This window comes from Hyaena hyaena, unplaced genomic scaffold (genome assembly GCF_003009895.1).
Source record: "Hyaena hyaena isolate Hyena2069 unplaced genomic scaffold, ASM300989v1 scaffold_98, whole genome shotgun sequence".
Taxonomy (NCBI): Eukaryota; Metazoa; Chordata; class Mammalia; order Carnivora; family Hyaenidae; genus Hyaena; species Hyaena hyaena.
In genome coordinates, this window is record NW_024080730.1 from 163,902 (window position 1) to 183,889 (window position 19,988).

General features: G+C 48.6%; 1 protein-coding gene and 1 pseudogene across 1 annotated transcript; one reads left to right on the forward strand and one right to left on the reverse strand.

Annotated features, from left to right (window-relative positions):
* Nucleotides 1-14,462: 14,462 nt before the first annotated feature.
* On the reverse strand, nucleotides 14,463-16,329 carry LOC120233881 (annotated as a pseudogene).
* A 1,737-nt stretch (nucleotides 16,330-18,066) lies between these two features.
* CUNH11orf86 (chromosome unknown C11orf86 homolog) lies at nucleotides 18,067-19,256 on the forward strand. The gene is made up of 2 exons (XM_039235382.1): nucleotides 18,067-18,336; nucleotides 19,158-19,256. The coding sequence occupies exons 1-2, from the start codon at nucleotides 18,067-18,069 to the stop codon at nucleotides 19,254-19,256; spliced, it is 369 nt and encodes a 122-aa protein (XP_039091313.1).
* Nucleotides 19,257-19,988: the final 732 nt, after the last annotated feature.

Sequence of the window (19,988 nt, forward strand, 5' to 3'; positions counted from 1 at the left end):
AGGGCATGGAGGAAAAAAAACCTGCTTCCAGACAATTCGGAAGATCAAGAACTATGAGAACTTGATCTTGTTAACTAGGAATTGCTGATTGTGATGGAGAGCTATTACAACTTCATTCTCTTCTTCTCTGTTGTATCTGTTATGTTCTCTCTTCAACTCTCTTGTCCTTCCTTCCAACTGTCTGGCTGAACTTCAACAGAGGTCACTCCAACACAGTGGTTTTAGTAGCAGAACAGGGATTAAAATCCCAGTTCTCCAGATTCACATATTCATTCAATTAACAATTCATTTGATTGTACACCTTCTATGGGCCTAGTGCCATGCCAGGAAAAAGTGGTTGGACTTGATAGACACCAAGTCCTCATTCCATTGTTGTCCCTGTTACGCTGCTAGTGGGCCTACCTTGTGACTTCAACATTTTCTGCCTTTATCTTATCTCCTGCTGTGTACATGTAAGATATGGTCCCCTGTATCCCTCAAGAAAGGAAAGGCCCTTCTCTAGGGCTGGCCATGCTACAGGCACTGTGATGGGTCAGCTCAGTGCTGGCTAATCCTTGTGAACCAGGTTCAGGTGATTACCATGTCAATACCACCAGGCAGGGGTCTGAACAAAGAAACTAACTGAGAACTAGAAAATGGACTGCTATGAGGGGCGCCTGGGTGGCTCAGTGGGTTAAGCATCCAACTTTGGCTCAGGTCATGATCTTATGGTTCGTGGGTTCAGCCCCATGTCGGGCTCTGTGCTTACAGCTCGGAGCCTGGAGCATGCTTGTCTGTCTGTCTGTCTCTCTCTTTCAAATAAATAAATAAATAAATATTTTTAAAAAGAAGCAGAAAGAAAATGGACCGCTGTGAACAAAAAAAATATGGGTTTTGAAAAGTTAGCTCAGTCATGGAAATTATCTAGTTGGGGCACCTGGCTAGCTCAGTCAGAACTTGCAACTCTAGATCTCAAGGTCAGGAGTTCAAGCCGTTCTTTGGGCCGTTGGCTTAGAGCCAATCTAAAAAATAATAATAGAGGCACCTGTGTGGCTCAGACGGTTAAGTGGCCGACTTTGGCTCAGGTCATGTTCTTGCAGTTCATGGGTTTGATCCCCACATTGAGCTCTGTGCTGACAGAGCCCGGAGACTGCTTCTGATCCCGTGTCTCCCTCTGTCTCTGCCCCTCCCCCACTCTGTCTCTCAAAAATAAAAAATGTTAAAAATAAATTGATAATAATAAACTGGGGCACCTGGGTGGCTCAGTCGGTTAAGCATCTGACTTCGGCTCAGGTCACGATCTCACAGTTCATGGGTTCTAGCCCTGCATCAGGCTCTGTGCTGACAGCTAGCTCAGAGCCTGGAGCCTGTCTTCAGATTCTGTATGTATCTCCCTCTCTGACCCTCCCCTGCTCACGCTGTCTCTCTCTCTCTCAAAAATAAATAAAACATTAAAAAAAATTTTTTAGTAAATAAATAATTTAGTTTGGGACAACTGAGTGGCTCAGTTGGCTAAGCAGTCGACTTTGGCTTAGGTCATGATCTCACAGTTTGTCAGTTTGAGCCCCACGTTGGCTCTGTGCTGACAGCTCAGAGCCTGGAATCTGCCTCAGATTCTGTGTCTCCCTCTCTCCCTGCTCCTCCCCGGCTCATGCTCTGTCTCTCTCTATCCTTCAAAAATAAATAAAACATCTTTTAAAAATTATCTAGTTCCAGTGAGATTAGGAAACAAGACACCTCTCCAGGCTTTGTCCTAGCCCCAGATTGAGTTCCCAGGAGGACAAAGTTGGAAGAGTTATTCCATCCCAGGTAGAGAAAACTGCCGAGGCAAAAGCCTGGGTGGAGAGCCTACCGTGGCTAAAAAAACCATTTCTCTGGGTGGCCTTCTGTACCACTAGTGATAAAATCTCGTAGGGACAGGGTGTTTGCTGGTAGGAAACAGATTCCTGAGCCCCACTCCATGGTTCTTAACGCATACTGATCACCAACTCAGGGGACTTAGAGTGACCAGCAGAATACTACTTGGGACGATTTCTGTGGAATGGGATCCCTGCATTGCGTTGCTAGTTTAAGAAAGCTCCCCAGGGGCCCCCGGGTGCCTTAGTCAGCTAAACTTTCGACTTTGGCTCAGGTCAAGATCTCACAGTTTGTGAGTTTGAGCCTCATGTCGGACTCTGCTGGTGGTGCAGAGCCTGCTTGAGATTCTTTCTCTCTGCCCCCCTCCCTGCTCGCTCGCTCTCAAAATAAATAAATAAACTTAAAAATAAAAAATCTCTCCAAACAGTTCTAACGTGGGTTAGTGTTGAGACCCACTAAAAGACCAAGAGAAGTTACTCTCTTGGCTTCCTGAAAATAAGAACCCCCTGGAGCTCTTTAAAAACAAAGCAGATTCCTGGTGCCCTGGCCCCTGAGGCTTCTGATTCAGTAAGGATTCAGTAACTCTGGTGGTGGGGCCCAAGAATCTCTCTCTCTCTCTCTCTCTCTCTCTATCTAATTTATCTATCTATATCTATCTATCTATCTATCTATCTATCTATCTATCTATCTATCTATCTCTTTCTATCTCTATCATAAGTCCCACCTGAGTCTTGAGGCCATAGGAAGCTTGAGAAACTTTGCTGAGTTCCTAGGAGGCTGCAGGGGAAGGTGATACAGATAGCCTGAGACCAGCAGCCTGGGAGGGCCAGTGAGAGTCTAGCCGTGGTGTGTAGGGCCCGGGCAGTACAGCTCCGTCGGGAGGGACTGGTCAGGGGCAGCTGCAGAGCAGCTCATGGGCTCTGGTAAACTAGAATTATGTCTGCCTTATTGCTTCCTAGGATCAGTCGCTTTCTGGAAAGTTCTTCGTTTTTGTTTGTCCTCTGTACTCCCATCCCCTCCTAACATTTGAATGTTACCACCACAAGAGGTGAGTCTGGCACACAGTAGACACTTAATAAATAGTCAGCAAATGAAGGAATGGGAGTCATCAGCCCACATTGAGTGGTTAAACCATGGGAAGGAATAGGGCTTCCCCCGAGCCCGATAGAGTCCACCAACAGAGAGAGGAGTCCAGAGGGCACCACACTTAGGGGGAAGGGGAGAGTTAAAGAGGGGGAGGGCACAGACTGGCAGGAAGTGCAAATTCTGAGGAGGGAGGCATCTACAGTGGCCCAGACCAGGAGGGAGGTATGGGGGGGCAGGAGACACATTCACTCCGCAGCCATTCCAGCAGCACACCGTAGAAAAAGGAGCCAGGGCGCCTGGGTGGTGCAGTCAGTTAAGCATCCGACTTTGGCTCAAGGCATGATCTCGTGGTTCATGGGTTCGAGCCCCGCATCGGGCTCTGTGCTGACAGCTTAGAGCCTGGAGCCTGCTTCAGATTCTAAGTCTCCCTCTCTCTCTTCCCCTGCCCTGCTCACACTCTGTCTCTGTCTCTCTCTCAAAAATAAATAAACATTAAAAAATCAAAGCAAGAAAAAGGAACCACTTTCCCCAACCCTAACCTGCTCCTAGACCAGAGGGGGATATATACCTCAAAGCATTTGATTTCAAAACAGTGTGGTGCTGTGCTAGAGATCATGGCCAGAGTGCTCTAGGAATTCAAAGAGAGGGTCTCTTACCGCATGAGAGGGACATGGAGGGCTTCCTGGAGGGGGCAATGCCTTTTCATGACTCAAACAAAGGCAGGGAGGCATGACAGGGTCAAGGCATGGAGGGGGTTAATGGGGACAGCCCACCAGCAAGTCAGGAAGCACAGCTTGAGAGGAGGCCGTGGGAAAGGCCGAGAACGGTTAGGACTGGGGGGGCTTAGGTAAACAGAAGCACCCAGGTGAGTAGGGGCTTCCAGACCAAGCCTTGGACCTCAGACTGAAGCAGCCACCGTGAACCCACCCCTCCCTGTTGACACTTCAGAAGGCTGGCTTTTGCCCTGATGACCTCACAAGAACAACCTAGACGTCCCAGATCCCTGTGCTGGGAGACAAAAGAAAGTCACTTTTTAAAAAAAATTTAAGGGGCACCTGGGTGGTTCAGTCAGTTAAACGTCCGACTTCAGCTCAGGTCATGATCTCACGGTTCATGGGTTTGAGCCCCGCGTTGGGCTCTGTGCTGACAGCTCAGAGCCTGGAGCCTGTTTCAGATTCTGTGTCTCCCTCTCTCTCTGAACCTCCCCTGCTCACGCTGTCTCTCTCTCTCTCTCTCTCTCTCTCAGAAATAAATAAAACATTAAAAAATAAAATTAAAATAATTAAAAATTTTTAACCAAATTCTGGCAGCTGAAGCCTGAGACAGTTCACTGCTGGCGAGACCTGAGGGTTAAACCCTTCAGGATGGAAAAACAAGACAAGAAGAATGGACAAAACAGTCCTCCACAGGCTGGAGTTGTGTCTTCTGTTCTAATCAGCACGGAAAGTGCTGGAAGTGATTCAAGATAGGTTTTCCTCCCCGCAGGTCCTCCAGGGGTCCAGGCTGCTCCACCCAGGCCCTCGGGGTAACTCCCATACACAAACGCCCTGAACCCTTGACGTGCCCTGTGATGACCGAGAAAAGATGCCCCTTTGGCAGTGAGCTGCTGCTGAGGCCCTTCTTCGGGCAGCCGAGTCATGCCAGCATGCGACTGGGCCAGCAAAGCACAGGTTGCAGTCCCAGCTCACCAAGGGTGTTTGTGCAGTGTGGAAACCGTACAGCTGTGTGTGGCTGCCCTGTACCCTCGCCCTGGCCACCCAAATACAGTTTTGAGGTTGGGGGAGCCTAAATCCCAATGCTTCCCCCACTGTGGTCTCCAAGCTCAGGTGACCCCATAGACGTCCTACCCCCAGGAATTCACACTGTCTTTTCAACCTCCTCCTCGGGTCGTTCAGTCCACCGGGCTTGCGGAGCCCACGCCATCATGGGACCTCTACAAGCCACTCAGACCTTCCACTTGCTCAGGTGGGCCTTGGCCTAGCAAATCACAGCCCCTGTATTTCAGGTCCATGCCAAGGCTGAGGCTCACTGGCTGAGGCAAAGGAGGGTGAGATCCTCCCCGACCCCACTCACGGCCACAGCCCCTCTTGTTCTCCCACTGAGGCTCAGAGAAAGGAAATGACCTCTCTAGATCAGATAGCTAGTGAGCGGGGCGCCTGGGGGGCTCAGTCGGTTGGGCGTCGGATGGACTTAGGCTCAGGTCATGATCTCACGGTTCGTGGGTTCGAGCCCCGCATCGGGCTCTGTGCTGACAGCTTGCTCAGAGCCTGGAGCCTGCTTCAGACTCTGTGTCTCCCTCTCTCTCTGACCCTCCCCTGCTCACGCTGTCTCTGTCTCTCAGAAATAAATAAAACATTGTTAAAAAAAAAAAACAACAACACAAACACCCAGATAGCTAGTGAGCAGCAGAATCAGGACTGGATCCCCAGACCCCTGATCCCCACACTCCCCACCCCCGCTGTGGTATTTTAGCTCCAATTGCTGCCTTGGGGGAAAAGAGAAGGCAAGAATGTGGGGAATGCAGATTTCAAAAGAAGGGCTTTGATTTGAAATTTGAGTCCTAAAATCACAGTCCTCAGAGGCAGAAAGGCCTTGAGCAATTATGTTTCAAAGAGTTTGCACAACATATAGACCACCTGGGGCATGATTATACAGATAGCTTCTCCTGTCCTTTGGGGGGGGGGGGGGCGACGGGGATTGTGATAGGGACCAGCAGCTGGTGGTTTGTTTTTTTTTTAATTTTTTTTTAATGTTTTTTTATTTATTTCTAGGAGAGAGAGAGAGAGAGACAGCGTGAGCAGGGGAGGGTCAGAGAGAGAGGGAGTCACAGACTGAAACAGGCTCCAGGCTCTGAGCTGGCAGTCAGCACAGAGCCCGACGCGGGGCTCGAACCCACGAACCGCGAGATCATGACCTAAGCGAAAGTCGGACGCTTAACCGACTAAGCCACCCAGGCGCCCCAGCTGGTGTTTTTTAACAAGGGAAGTTTGGGACACCCCCGCTGGACCCACTCATTTTACAGCCGAGGAAATGGGCTCACACAGGAGAAGGGACAGACTTACCATCAATAGTCCGTCAGGTCTCGCGTATTCAAAAATGTGGGAGCCCGACAGTGACCACAAGAAAGCCTGGTTAGGGACGCGGGGATGTGCCTGCACACGGGGCTCCCTGCCTGGGCAAAGCATGCCTGCAAACAGGGTGCTCTGCCAGGAGGCCTGCACACAATATCCAAGTTTAATGGTCCGCTCGCAAACGAGGGAACATGCCCTCCTTAGAAGTAAGGAGAAGGCTGGAGTTGTGAGCAGGCCTCTTAGTAAACATGTTGTGGTCGCTTCCTCCCTTTGCTCCCCCCTGTCCTTGAAATGTGTTTGGCTACTTGTCCTTAATTGGTAAAAGAATGCATCTTGTATTTCAGTTTGTATCCAGTTACCGGGGTATAAAATAAACCGCAAGAGGGGCTTGCATAGAATTGTTCCTCCGGCCGGAGTTGTGTGTCTGTCTTTTGTGTGTGTCTTGTCCTTTGTGTCATTTCGTCCGCAACATCTGGCGCCCAACGTGGGGCAGAGGGCGAACGAAACCGAAAGGGTGAGTACCCCTCGGGGATTGTAGGTCCAAGGCAGGGGAACTTTCGGGAAAATTATGGGGAATTCCCCATCAGCAAAGGCACAATACATGGAGCTAGTCAAAGGACTTCTCCACTCCATCGGGGTGAAGGCATCTTGTCGCCATTTATCTGAGTTATTTCGCCTTGTGGAGCAGCATTGTTATGGGTTTAAGTGCCAACCCAAAGTACAATTAAACTTAAAGGAATGGAAATTAATACAGAAGGAATTACAGCAACAGCATCAGAAGGGTAACATAATCCCTTTGAAATTGTGGACTCTATGTAGTGCTATCACTCAAGCACTTGCATTGCTTTCTGCAATTAAGGAGTTGGTGGGAAGAGGAAGCCCGAAAGCAGGCTCAAATTAATGAGGGACAGAACCCTCCTGGTCCTCTGGAGGATAAATTGATGGGAGAGAGACAATTTCGAGCCTTGAGAGAACAGGCTCAATTTTCAGGCCAGGATTTACAGCAGGTGCGCCAGGTATTTCTTAGGGCTTGGCGCCGTGTTGTACCTACTGGCCACGCTCAGCCTTCTTTTACAAAAACTTTACAAGGACCCAATGAACCCTATACTGATTTTCTTGCTAGATTGCGGGTGGCTGTTGAGCGGGATGTTGGACGTGATGAAATCTCGGAGATACTTTTGCAGACACTTGCTTTTGAAAATGCAAACCTGGAATGTAAACGTGTTTTGGGCCCTTTAAAAGGGCAGGGAGCTTCTATAGCTGAATATATTAGAGCTTGTTCAGGAGTGGGAGGAACATAATGCTGCTGTTTTTGCTACTGCTTTGGCTCAGGCTATGAAGCCCTCCAAGGGCGGAAATTGTTAAAACAATGCTGGGGACTCCATGGCTACGCCTCCCACTCCTCAAGTAACCCCTTTGTTTTCCAACAACCCTTAGGATGACTGCAACATCAGGAATAGCTAAACCTTTAATGGTGTCAGATTTACGCTCTGCAACTTCAGGGAGTGCGGCTGCTGATTTGCCTCTCGCTGAAAATGTTCTTTTGTCTCCGGGAGGTGGCATTTATAACTTAAGAACAAACATTTTTGGCCATTGCCTAAAGGCAACTTTGGCTTAATATTGGGCCACAGCAGCGCAGCTTTAAGAGGCCTAACCATCATTCCTGGAGTTATAGACTTTGATTTTGTTGGAGAAATTTTAATCATGGTTTCTACTTCTGTTACACTTTCACTATTGGCTGGAGAATGTATAGCACAAACATTTATCTTATCTTCTCTCTCCCACGGGGCTTCTGTAACCATTCCGTCAGAAAACTAGTGGCCACTGCTCAAGTTCCTCGAGTACTCCCATTTTTGTTATTAAGAAAAAATGAGGTAAATCAATTTATCACCTGGATCCTTAAATGCACATGTGCTTCTGTCTGGGGGATTAAATGAAAAGCTGGACGCAGCTATTTCCCTACCCCAGGGCACACCGAAACGTCGGTTGGCCCTTCAGCAAACTCATAAACCTGTTTTGTGGCCACTTCTGTGTCTGTTTTGTCCTGCTTGTCATTGTCATTGTCAGTCTTATCTGTAGAATTTCTGTGAGAGGGAATACAGTAACCTCTAGTATATATATATATAGATGTGAATATGCAATTCGGTCTGGCTTGCCTGCTGGGTTTGATTCTGTGGCTCCACGGGTGGGCACCCTTAAGGTCCCAAAAAGCCTCTGGAGTCTGACTGTGCCTGTCTGCGATTTTGTGGTAAACGGCATACAGTCTATGGTGGCATTGGAATAGTTTCCAAAGCTGAGACCACTACAGCTAAGCATCCCTTAAGTTCTTCTGGGACACGACCAAACTGACATCTGACCGGTCTCCTCATTAGAGAGGGCACCCCCAACCCTTTGTCTGTCTTTGTGACATTGCCTCACTAAAAGAGTGTCCAACCAATATCTGGAAAAACCTCATAAAGGGGACCTTATTGGTCTGGCTGAAATAAATTTAGACTGAAGGGGATGTTAACTCTCTCCTGTTCTCTGTTCCTCTTTCTAGTAAATGTTGAGGGCTTCTCACTCATTCTTTTCCGATTAATGGCTATAATTGAAGCCAACTGTGGCTGGTTTACCTCGGGACGGGGACTTTAAGGAATATTCCCAAGCAGCTGCCGAAACTCCTTTTGTTTCGGGGAAGTTCCTTGTCTTCTCCAGACTGATATAGACTGCCTAACAAACCTTAAGTCTTCTCCTCTGTCTAAGCTCACACAAAATTTAAAACTGCTAAGTCTCTTTCTCTGCCTCCTGCTGTCAACTTGCCTCTTCTGCCTTCCCCATTCGTTTTGCTCTGTGCAGCCTGCTGAGCTGTGGGCTATTAGTTTTGCAAGACTTTCCTCAACTCCCTGTTAACATTGTTTGGATTCTCGGGTATGCTGCTCTCTCTTGTTTGCAGCTTCCTCAGGTTTCACTGCCTATAACTCTTAAAACAGATATTGACAAATTGTTTTATCAGGTAGAACGATCACTTCTGCGGCGTTCAGAATTAATTTTCTTTACCCATATCCGTGCACATTCCACCCTTCCTGGACCCTTGTCATTCGGAAATGCTATAATTGATGCATTACTTTATCCTATAGAAGCAGCAAAACAAGAGCATCGTCTGCAACATACTAACTCGAAAGGATTAAAAAAAAAAATCTTATTGTTCGCTCTTGTTCTATTTGTGCACCTTTTACCTTACCATTTACCCCACCAGGTGTCAACATAAGAGGATTGCAAGCAAATCAGGTATGGCAAATGGATGGAACTTTTATTTCATCCTTTGGACAACAAAAATGCGTCCATCATACTATAGATACATGCACACATTTCCAATGGGCTACTGCATTACATTCTGAAAAGGCTGACACTGTTATTACTCATTTATTATCTTGTTTTGCAGTTATGGGGGTCCCAATTGAATTGAAAACTGATAATGCACCCGCCTACCAATCTGCAAAATTAGCTCATTTTTTATCCCAATATCATATAATTCATACTTTTGGTATCCCTTATAATAGTCAAGGACAAGCCATTATTGAAAGGGCTAATCGTACTTTACGTGAGTATGTTGAAAAAATAAAAAAGGGGGAACAGGAGAGATTTATGAAACCAAAAGACATCTTGAATAAAACCTTACTAACTTTAAATTTTCTGAGTATTTGGAGCAAAGAAAATCTATCAGCAGCAGAATTGCATTTTCGAAGGAAAGAAGAGGAGAAGATGGCTGTGGTTACCTGTCCGGTAATGTATGCACAAGCGATAGAATATACTTACTGGGCTTATGTTCCTAATCCTCCTCTTGTGAGAGCTGTCTCTTGGGGTGAACCTGAAGTACAGGTATGCACCAATGAAACTGCATTCTTCCCACCACCCACGTGTGGAGGAATTGAGCATCTGTATCATCATAATAATCAATATAACATAAGTAATGTTACTGTTGCAGTGGAGGGTCTCCCCTTGTGCATCGGAGGACATCCCTTTTGCCTCTCTACAAGGAAGCATAATCATCACTCTTATAATACTTGGGGGATAACATATAATAATTATCATCCTGCTGTCTTTACTTGTTTCCACCAGGGGATTCAACACCTCTACGACACCGATGAGTCACCATCCTGATACCTTTATACCATTATGCCCTTCTAATTTTTTTATTCCTTCTCTAGAATCTTGGGAATGGGAAAACTGCCGAGGTCATCGGCCTTTTAAGGTCATGAATTATTCTGGATTTGTCATTATAGATTGGACCCCTGATCATGGTCAAATTTTGGAAAAATGGTCTAACAAAACTCTCAAATGGCATCGAACTAATGGTACTTTAATGGGTAACGGTAATGAAACCGTAAAATGGCAGCAGTTTGCACTCGTTCCCCCTCAGTTGCAATTGTTAGGGTATCCCCACTTTCAAGGGAATATTTGGAAATTATGGGCAGTTTCAGGGAATCTCACTATATGGTCAGGAAACTATACTTTGGATAAGACTGACAGTTCAGGTCCCTTTCATGTTAACTTGCATGTTAATAAATCCTATTCTGCTACGGCTTGTCTAAAATACCCCTTTGCATTGCTGTATGGGAATTGGACTTGGAATGCTACAGAGGGATCTATATCATGTAATCATTGTAATTTAACACAATGTGTAAGTCAGTTATGGTGGAAAAGTTTTAAAACACAAATCAATAACTCTAATTTTTCATTGGTGATTGTTAAAACTCGTACCGAAGTATGGTTGCCTGTAAATTTGACAAGACCTTGGTCGGACTCTTTTGCTGTATCTCATTTGGTGACTGCTATACAAACTTTGCCTCACCGGTCCCGACGCATGCTTGGAATAATCATAGCTTCCGTTCTTGCAGTGGCTGCAGTTACTGCAACCGCTGCCGTGGCTGGACTTGCTTTGCATCAAGGATTCTAAACAGCAGACTTTGTACGGGAATGGCATAAAGACTCTCATTTATTATGGCAACAACAATGAGATCTGGATGCACAACTTGCAACTGATGTACTCAATCTTCAACATACTGTTTCATGGCTTGGGGATCAATTAACTGTCTTATCCACAAAAAGTGTATTGAAATGTGATTGGAACTCCTCTCAATTATGTATAACATCTGTGCCTTTTAACATGAGTGAAGGTTGGGAAAAGGTGAAACGGTCATTAACAGGGTATGAAAACCTATCGAAGGAAATTATGGAGTTAGAGCAGCAAATTTTGTCTACATTTAGCAAAACACTACCTGACATTACTGGGTCCGATCTGTTAAGGGATTTACAGAAAGGGATGAATAATTTGAACCCTCTTGGACATGTGTCTGCCCTAATTGGAACTGTTCTCGTGAATACTTTATTCATACTACTTTTATGCTGTGTTATTATTTTAGTCTTCCGGTGCTGGCGAAGAAGGCAACAACTAAAAAAGGATAGACAACGCGTTCTCGCCGCCTTACAGTTTGCTACCGCTTCTCAGAAAAAAGGGGGAGATGTGGGAGCCCGACAGTGACCACAAGAAAGCGTGGTTAGGGACGCGGGGATGTGCCTGCACACGGGGCTCCCTGCCTGGGCAAAGCATGCCTGCAAACAGGATTCTCTGCCAGGAGGCCTGCACACAATATCCAAGTTTAATGGTCCGCTCGCAAACGAGGGAACATGCCCTCCTTAGAAGTAAGGAGAAGGCTGGAGTTGTGAGCAGGCCTCTTAGTAAACATGTTGTGGTCGCTTCCTCCCTTTGCTCCCCCCTGTCCTTGAAATGTGTTTGGCTACTTGTCCTTAATTGGTAAAGGAATGCATCTTGTATTTCAGTTTGTATCCAGTTACCGGGGTATAAAATAAACCGCAAGAGGGGCTTGCATAGAATTGTTCCTCCGGCCGGAGTTGTGTGTCTGTCTTTTGTGTGTGTCTTGTCCTTTGTGTCATTTCATCCGCAACAGAAAAACTTCAAGAGCGCCTGTATTACCAGCTCCAGAACCTACACCAGGTTATCCCAATTGCTTTGTAGGTAATCTGGAAATAATCCTCCCCCATTCCTTGGCACCACCTGGCACAGAACAGGTGTGATTGGAATGTGGGAGCATTAATGATAAATAACATTATTATAATTTATCTTTCCCTTTGTTTGATCTCTCCAAGTGATTATGGGGCCAAAGTCTAGCACTAAACCTGATTGCCTGGCATTCTGGCTTCTTGTGGGGAAACGAAAACCAAAGCAGTGGACACACCTGGTGCCGTTATTCTGATGTAAAAGAACTAATTCCCCCAAAGTATACTGTATTATAAGAGCTACTCAGGCAGACATACATTATCAGTTGAAACATACACAGACAATTTTAAATTAAATGTGTATTTCTGCACAGCCCCTCGCCTCACTTCTGGTGGGCATCATAATTTTAGGGAAGATTCTAGAACATTAACCATTTCGCTCATAGTTCTGTCTGATCATCCTGTAGGGTGCGTGAAGATCCAGGTTTGACCCGCAAAGGGTGGCCACGCATTTGCTGAGGCCTCTGTTTGGTGGCCTGACTCCGTGGGGATGAATTTAAGGCCCACTACTGACTTAGTGTCCCTGGGCAAGTTGCTTCACCTCTCCGAGCTTCTGTTATTTCATCTGAAAAATGGGGCTAAGCTCCAGAGTAGAGTGAGAATGAAATGCAAGCACAGGGATGCCTGGGGGGCTCAGTCAGTTAAACATCTGACTTTGGCTCAGGTCATGGTCTCACCACTCGTGGGTTCAAGCCCCACGTCGGGCTCTGTGATGACAGTTCAGAGCCTGGAGCCTGCTTCAGATTCTGTGTCTCCCTCTCTCTGCCCTTCCCCTGCTTGCACTCTCTCTCTCAAAAATGAATAAACATTAAAAAAAAAGAAAAAAGAAATGCAAGCACAGAGGTAAGGCTCTTAGAGCAGAGGACACACTCCATTTCTATTGCCTTCCTGGAGAATGGGCTCCATCTGCCTTTCCAGATTCTTCTCTCACCCAAGGGCAACCCCGTGAGTTCTCAGGCTCTGGTCATCCGTAGGATCCCACCCCCGTCTCTACTGCACCAATACTTCTCGCTCTCGAGGCTGAACTCCGACACTACCTCCTCCAGGGAGCCTGCCCAGATTCTCCCTACCCCCAAACCATATGTGGCTTCCCATTCTCTTTCATGTACCCTCAGCACTTGGTATCTGTTTTAGGGTAACTTCCTTTATGTATATGAGAACCCCTCCTTTTCCAGGGGCAAAGATTCTACCCTATTCCTGTGGCCTTACTCCTGGGCATCATCAGAGAACAGTCTTGCCCTCAGTGTGTAGATGTGGATTCATTTCATTGGCTCATTAATAAGAAGGAATATCTGGCTGGCCTCCCCCCTGTTTGCAGCCTTTCTGTATATCTAAGCCTCAGAACCACGTTAGGAAATAGATACCATGTGATTCATAAATTTTACAATACACCATTTCCCCCATTTTAACCTCTCTGAAATGGGGTGCATCTTCCAATGAATGGGCATTGGATTCATTCCAATTTCTTAGAATTGGCAATTTCTTAGAATTGTTCAAATGTTTATTTACTTTTGAGAGAGAGAGAGAGGGAGGGAGGAAGGGCAGGGAGAGAGAGAGACACAGCACCTGAAACAGACTCCAGGCTCTGAGCCGTCAGCACATAGCCTGACAAGGGACTCAAACTCACAACATTATGCCTTGAGCTGAAGTCAGACACTCAACCGACTGGCCTGAGCCAGGCGTCAAGAGTGTTCTTGCTTAATGGCATATGAAATAATACTATATCGACACCACCTTAAGTTTGACGAAATAAGGTATTTTCCCCACTTGGTAGGCACATGAGGTTAAGCCACTTACTCAAAGTACAGAAGGGCCAGGCTCTAAACTCAGGCGGGGTGCTGGCTTTAGAACCCAGGTCTGTGGGGGGGCTCCTGGGTGGCTTAGTCGGTTAAGCTCAGGTCATGATCTCACGGTTTGTGAGTTTGAGCCCCGCGTCGGGCTCTGTGCTGACAAACAGCTCAGAGTCTGGAGCCTGTTTTGGATTTTCTGTCTCCCTCTCTCTCTGCCTCTCCCCTGCTCATGCTCTGCCTCTCTGTCTCTCAAAAATAAATAAACATTAAAAAAAAATTTTTTTTAAGTATTTACTCTGTCGTGTCCTGGGAACACAGAGGTGAAAAGCCTCCAAGGGACACCCGGTGTTGGGGGGGGATGCATACGTGTGTGACCGCTGCTACTGCATTTGTCGGGCTGCGTCCCTAACCCGAACGGAGGTGTGAGGCGGGCTTCCAGGGGAGGTGTCACTGAGCACTCTGGAAGGTGAGAGCTTCCCAGCTGACCAGGGCAGGGAGGCAACAGGGAGGGAAGGAAGGGAACATACTCCTCCTTGTCCTCCATGGATCTGGGAGACTGTAAGCGTACACACCGGGCAGGAGGGTACTGGGCAGTGATAGGCTCGACGCGAGAGCCAGTGATTCACCCCAGCACATCCCAAAAGTCTGAGTCACCAAACTCTTCCCGGCCTCCACTTCGGGGAGAGTCGGGGTTTGAGCCCACTGTGCCGGGAAGACGGCAGGGAAGCTTGTGCAAGAGCTCGGCCGCCTTCCAACCAGGGCCAGGGGTGGCCTGTGCATTGGACATTAGAGATGCGGTCAGGGTCAGAGTAAAGAGGCCTAGGTGCAGGTCACAGTCCAACTTTGGGACAGGCTGGGGCAGAAGATCAGGGCCCCTCTGCCTTCCCCTCTCCACACCGGCCCTGGCTTATTGCCTCTGGCTGGGATGGAGCCTGGCAGATATGACAAAACCCTTCACCCAGGGGAGGCCTAGCAACCCTGAGAGAGAGGAACGAGAGCAAGGCCAGGCCTGGGGAGAGGTCAAGGGTGAGCAAGAGTTGCAGCCAGCACTTCCCTGACCCCAGACGGGGTGGGGGGAAGGTGCTGTGCAGCAACCCAAACACAGGAAGACGCCTGGCTCTGGGTCCGACCTCAGCCACCGATACCAGCGCCAGGCCGACCAAGGAACGGGTTCCAGCTCTGCCGCTTACTGGGCATGCTCCCTGGCCAGGTGCTGCACCTGTGAGCCTCTGTTTCCTGACCTATGAAATGGGGATAGCAAAGCCCGCCTCTCAGGACTCTCATGAGGCTGAAATGCAGCGCGTGGAGGGATTAGCTCCAGAATGAGGAAAAATACTCATAAAATAATGGTTAAAGCAAAAAGGGATGACTAGCTGGGTGAGGTCCCTGTCAACCTTCAAATTCTATGATTCTGAAGATCTGCTTGCCCCGCCCCAGCACCTTCTCTTTCTCTCGGAAAAAGAAAGCTACGGCCGGTGCTCTTGCTCTTACGCATCCATGATTTCACTGGGTTCTCACAGCAACCCATTTTGCAGTTGACAAGACTGAGTGAGGAAGGAAGGGATTCGTCTAGGCTAATGAATAATTTCCAGCTGCAGTAAAATATACAGGAACATTATAGTTACCATTTAGCCATTATGTACATTTCAATTCATTACATATATTCACAGTATTGTTCAACTGATCTCCCGATCTTTTTCATCTTTTTTGTTCAAGTCATTTATTTATTTTGAGAGAGAGAGAGAAAGCACGCAAGTAGGGGAAGGTTAGAGAGAGAGGAAGAGAGAGAATCCCAAGCAGGCTCCATGCTGACATCACAGAGCCTGATGTAGAACTCGACCCCACGTACCGTGAGATCATGACCTGAGTTGAAGTCAGATTCTTAACCAACTGAGCCACCCAGGCGCCACCCCGCCCCCCCAGAACTTTTTCATCTTGCAGGACTAAAGCTCTACAGCCATGAAATAACTGGCCATCCCTCCCCCCCGTCCCAGCCCCTGGCCACCACCGTGCTACTTTCCGTCTCTGTGAATCTGACTGTTCGAGATTGGAGCTGTCCTGTGTCTTTCTTTCTATTTAATAAATTTTTATTTTTCAAAACGTAGCAGTGGGATCTGTTGATGCATCTTCCTTCGCCAGCCGCTGGGGCATCTCTGCCCTTGGTGTTTCTGGTGTAAATGACTTGAGCTCTGTACTCTGCAACCCGTTTACAAAGTCCTTCACTCAGGAGCTCCTGAAGGGTTACCCCGGCCAGGCGGCCGTGAATCTTCAGTCTCTCAGAGACGATGGCTGGGGTCCTAAGCTTCTAGTTGGGAACTTACAAAGTTTGTCATATGTCACTTTGTCACACAAGACCAGGTCATTGAGCATGTCCCGAACTTTGCCTTTGGACCACTTCTTTTTGGCCTCGCCCCCAGATTTGTTCACTGGGTCTTTGTCTTTCTTGGCTGGCTTTCCGGCATTTTCTCCTTCTTCTCCTTGGGAGGCATTGTGAAGCTCTGAGATCAGCGGCCACCCTGCAGCCTCGCTAAGATGTTGCACAAAGAGTGGAGCTGTCCTGTTTCTTTTTTTGTTTTATTTATTTATTTTGAGAGAGACAGAGAGAGAGAGACAATACCCAGCAGGCTCCGCACTGTCAGCGTGGAGCCCGATGTGGAGCTCAAACCCACAAACTGCGAGATTATGACTGAGCTGAAACCAAGAGTTAGACGCTTAACCGACTGAGCCCCCACTCCCACCCCCGGCACCCTGGAGCTGTCCGGTTTCTTTTTTTTTTTTTAATTTTTTAAATGTTTTAATTATTTTTGAGAGAGAGATAGAGACAGCATGAGCAGAGCAGGGTAGGATCAGAGAGAGAGGGAAACACAGAATCTGAAGCAGCTTCAGGCTCTGAGCTGTCAGCACAGAGCCCGATACGGGGCTCGAACCTGCGAACTGTGAGATCATGACCTGAGCCGAAGTCAGATGCTTAACCTACTGAGCTCCCCGGGTGCCCTGGAGCTGTCCTGTTTCTTTCTTTCTTTCTTTCTTTCTTTCTTTCTTTCTTTCTTTCTTTCTTTCTTTCTTTCCTTTTTTTTTTTGTCTTTTTAAAAAGTATCATTATTTTTTAAATTTACATCAAATGAGTTGGCATAGAGTGCAACAATGATTTCAGGAGTAGATTCCTTAATGCCCCTCACCCATGTAGCCCATCCCCCTCCCACAACCCCTCCAGCCACCCTCTCTTTGTTCTCTATATTTAGAATCTCTTATGTTTTGTTCTCCTCCCTGTTTTTATATTATTTTTGCTTCCCTTCCCTACGTTCGTCTGTTTAGTATTTTAAAGTCTTCACATGAGTGAAGTCATATGATATTTGTCTTTCTCTGACTAATTTCACGCAGCATAATACCCTCTAGTTCCATCCACGTAGTTGCAAATGGCAAGATTTCATCCTTTTTGACGGCCAACTAATACTCCACTGTATATATACATATATGTGTATATATACCACATCTTCTTTATCCATTCGTCCGTTGATGGAACCCGGGCTCTTTCCATACTTTGGCTATTGTCGATAGCGCTGCTATGAACACTGGGGTGCATGTCCCCCTTCAAAACAGCACACCTGTATCCCTTGGATCAATACCTACTAGCGCAATTGCTGGGTTGTAGGGTGGTTCTATTTTCAATTTTTTGAGGAAACTCCACACTGTTTTCCAGAAGGGCTGTGCCAGTTTGCATTCCCGCCAGCGGTGCAACAGGATTCCTCTTCCTCCGCATCCTCGCCAACATCTGTTGTTGCCCGAGTTGTTCATGTTAGCCATTCTGACGGGGGTGAGGTGGCATCTCACTGTGGTCGGAGCTGTCCTAAAGGCCCATCTCCATTTCGCTGTTGAGCCATCTGTTCTAAGTGTTGACGGAATGAATGTGGACAGCCAGGGCTGCAGGAGTTCAGGGAGGCCAAGGTTTTCAGGGGTGGGGTGGTCAGGGAAGCCTGCCTGGAAGAGGAGGAGGAGGGGACGAGAAAGAGACCTATACCCCTTGCCCTAGGAGGTAGAGAGGCAGTGGTGACTCAGGGATGCTTGTCCCCTGTGGCCTGCCCTTTGGTTTATGATGGCCACCTCAGCAGCACCAACCTTTGCCCCCAGGTGAGTTCCCGTCAGATGGGTGGAGACTCCGGGCCACCTCAGAGCCCAGTGGCTTGCCGAGGGGCTGGAGCAGTCCTGCGCTTGCAGCCTCGGGAACCATGGGGACGGGGCCACGCAGCCAGTCCTTGCGAGGACCACGGCCCTCCTATGGCAAGCTCCAGGAGCCCTGGGGGAAGCCTTCAGAGAGCCGCCTGCGCCGGGCGCTGAGCCTCAGGCAGGGCCGTGAGAAGGCCAGTCCCTCAAACGGAGGCCTGGAAAGGCTGGACACGCCCGGTCAGGAGTGGCTGCCGGGGGGCCTGGAGGACACGGAGCAGCTGATTCAAGCTCAGCAGGGAGACCACCGGCGGTGGCTGAAGCAGTATCAACAGGTTTGGCTGAGGGCAGATGGATGGAGGGGCCCCACAGGGGAGGGGAGGGACTCCACGGAGAGCCCAGGGCAGCAAAAGCTCAGAGGTAGAAACATATGGGGCCAAGGACCAAGAAGACGACAGAGCTGTCTGGAAACGGGGCTGGAGAGAGAGGTACCCAGGCACCGTATTTCAGAGGGCCTTAAAGGCACTTGGGATTTATCCCATTGGCACTGGGGAGTCACGGAAGGTTTTAGAGCGGGCTGTTTTTTGTTTTTTTTTTAATATTTTTTTAATTTTTTTAAATTTATTTCTAGGAGAGAGAGAGAGAGAGAGAGACAGCGTGAGCAGGGGAGGGTCAGAGAGAGAGGGAGACACAGACTCTGAAATAGGCTCCAGGCTCTGAGCTGACAGTCAGCACAGAGCCCGACACGGGGCTCGAACCCACGAACCGTGAGATCATGACCTAAGCGAAAGTCGGACGCTTAATCGACTAAACCACCCAGGCGCCCCTGGTTTTAGAGCAGAGCTGTTTTCAAATGATCAATCAGGCAGTGTGTTAGATGGCTGGATTTTGCTGGAGGCAAAGAGAGCAGCTAGGAAAACGTCCCCAGGGTTACATCTTGTGTTCCTCTCCCCTGGAAAGGAGGCGTCCTGACCCCGTGGGTGGGAGATTTTGGCTCCTGGCCCCTGCCTCCTTTCTTTAGGAGGAAAGGTCCCCTTGAGCAGTGCTCCTGTCTCTGGGGTCTACCACCACCTAGTGGCTGTAGGTGGAACAGCACCTGAAGCCCACCTCGCATCGGTGGGACCAGGACCCTGATCTTCCGCATCCTGTCTTCCAGCAGGTAAAGAGACGGTGGGAGAGCCTTGTCTCCAGCTTCCCTGGTGTGACCTTGAGCCGGCCAGCCTCCCCAAAGCCCCCTCGGAGCACCACCAGCTAAGGATGCTGCAAGCCGTGTCGGTTCCTGCTGCGCCTGGATGAGACAGCCGTGTCTGCTGACCTATCTCTTCATGGGCCTCCGGACCCCTCTGCGTAGACTGCTCCTGCCTCCCTCACGTGGTGCACCGAGGCCTCCGCCACCAGCTGACCTGAGGGTCCTGTGATTGTCCCTTGACCCCGGCCCTCCACTCCAAGGCTGGCTTGCAGTAAAGACCCCAAAAAGACTGAGAAGAGGGGGGGCTCAGCCATCTGGGCAAGGGGGTACCCTGGGACAGTGACACGTATGAGGGCCTTAGAAACCTGCCTAGGAGTAGGGGTGTCGACACCCCTGGCCCCACACATGACCAGTCGTGAACTCTCAGGATAGAGCTCAGTGAAGCCAGACCCATGGCAGAAAGGCTTTGCCCATCACCTGCCCACGCCCCTCCCACCACGCCCCACCTGCCCGCAGCTAGCGGTGGGTGAGGCATGGTCTCCCTCCCTGACAATGAGCCCCCCAAGGGCAAGGACTAAGTCAGGGCAGCCCCCAGCCTTGGAGCTCTACAGCTGAGAAAGCCAGGCCTGTATATAGTCACTTGTATCCTCACAGTATCCCGATAAAGGGAGGGGGGGGGAGCCTTCCCTCCCCGTGTGACAGAGGTGGAAACTGAGGCCCAGAGCAGGGAAGAAATTCTTGTCTTGGGCACCCCTACCCCCCACCCCCACCCAGTTCCCGACCTTGGGGCTGAACATA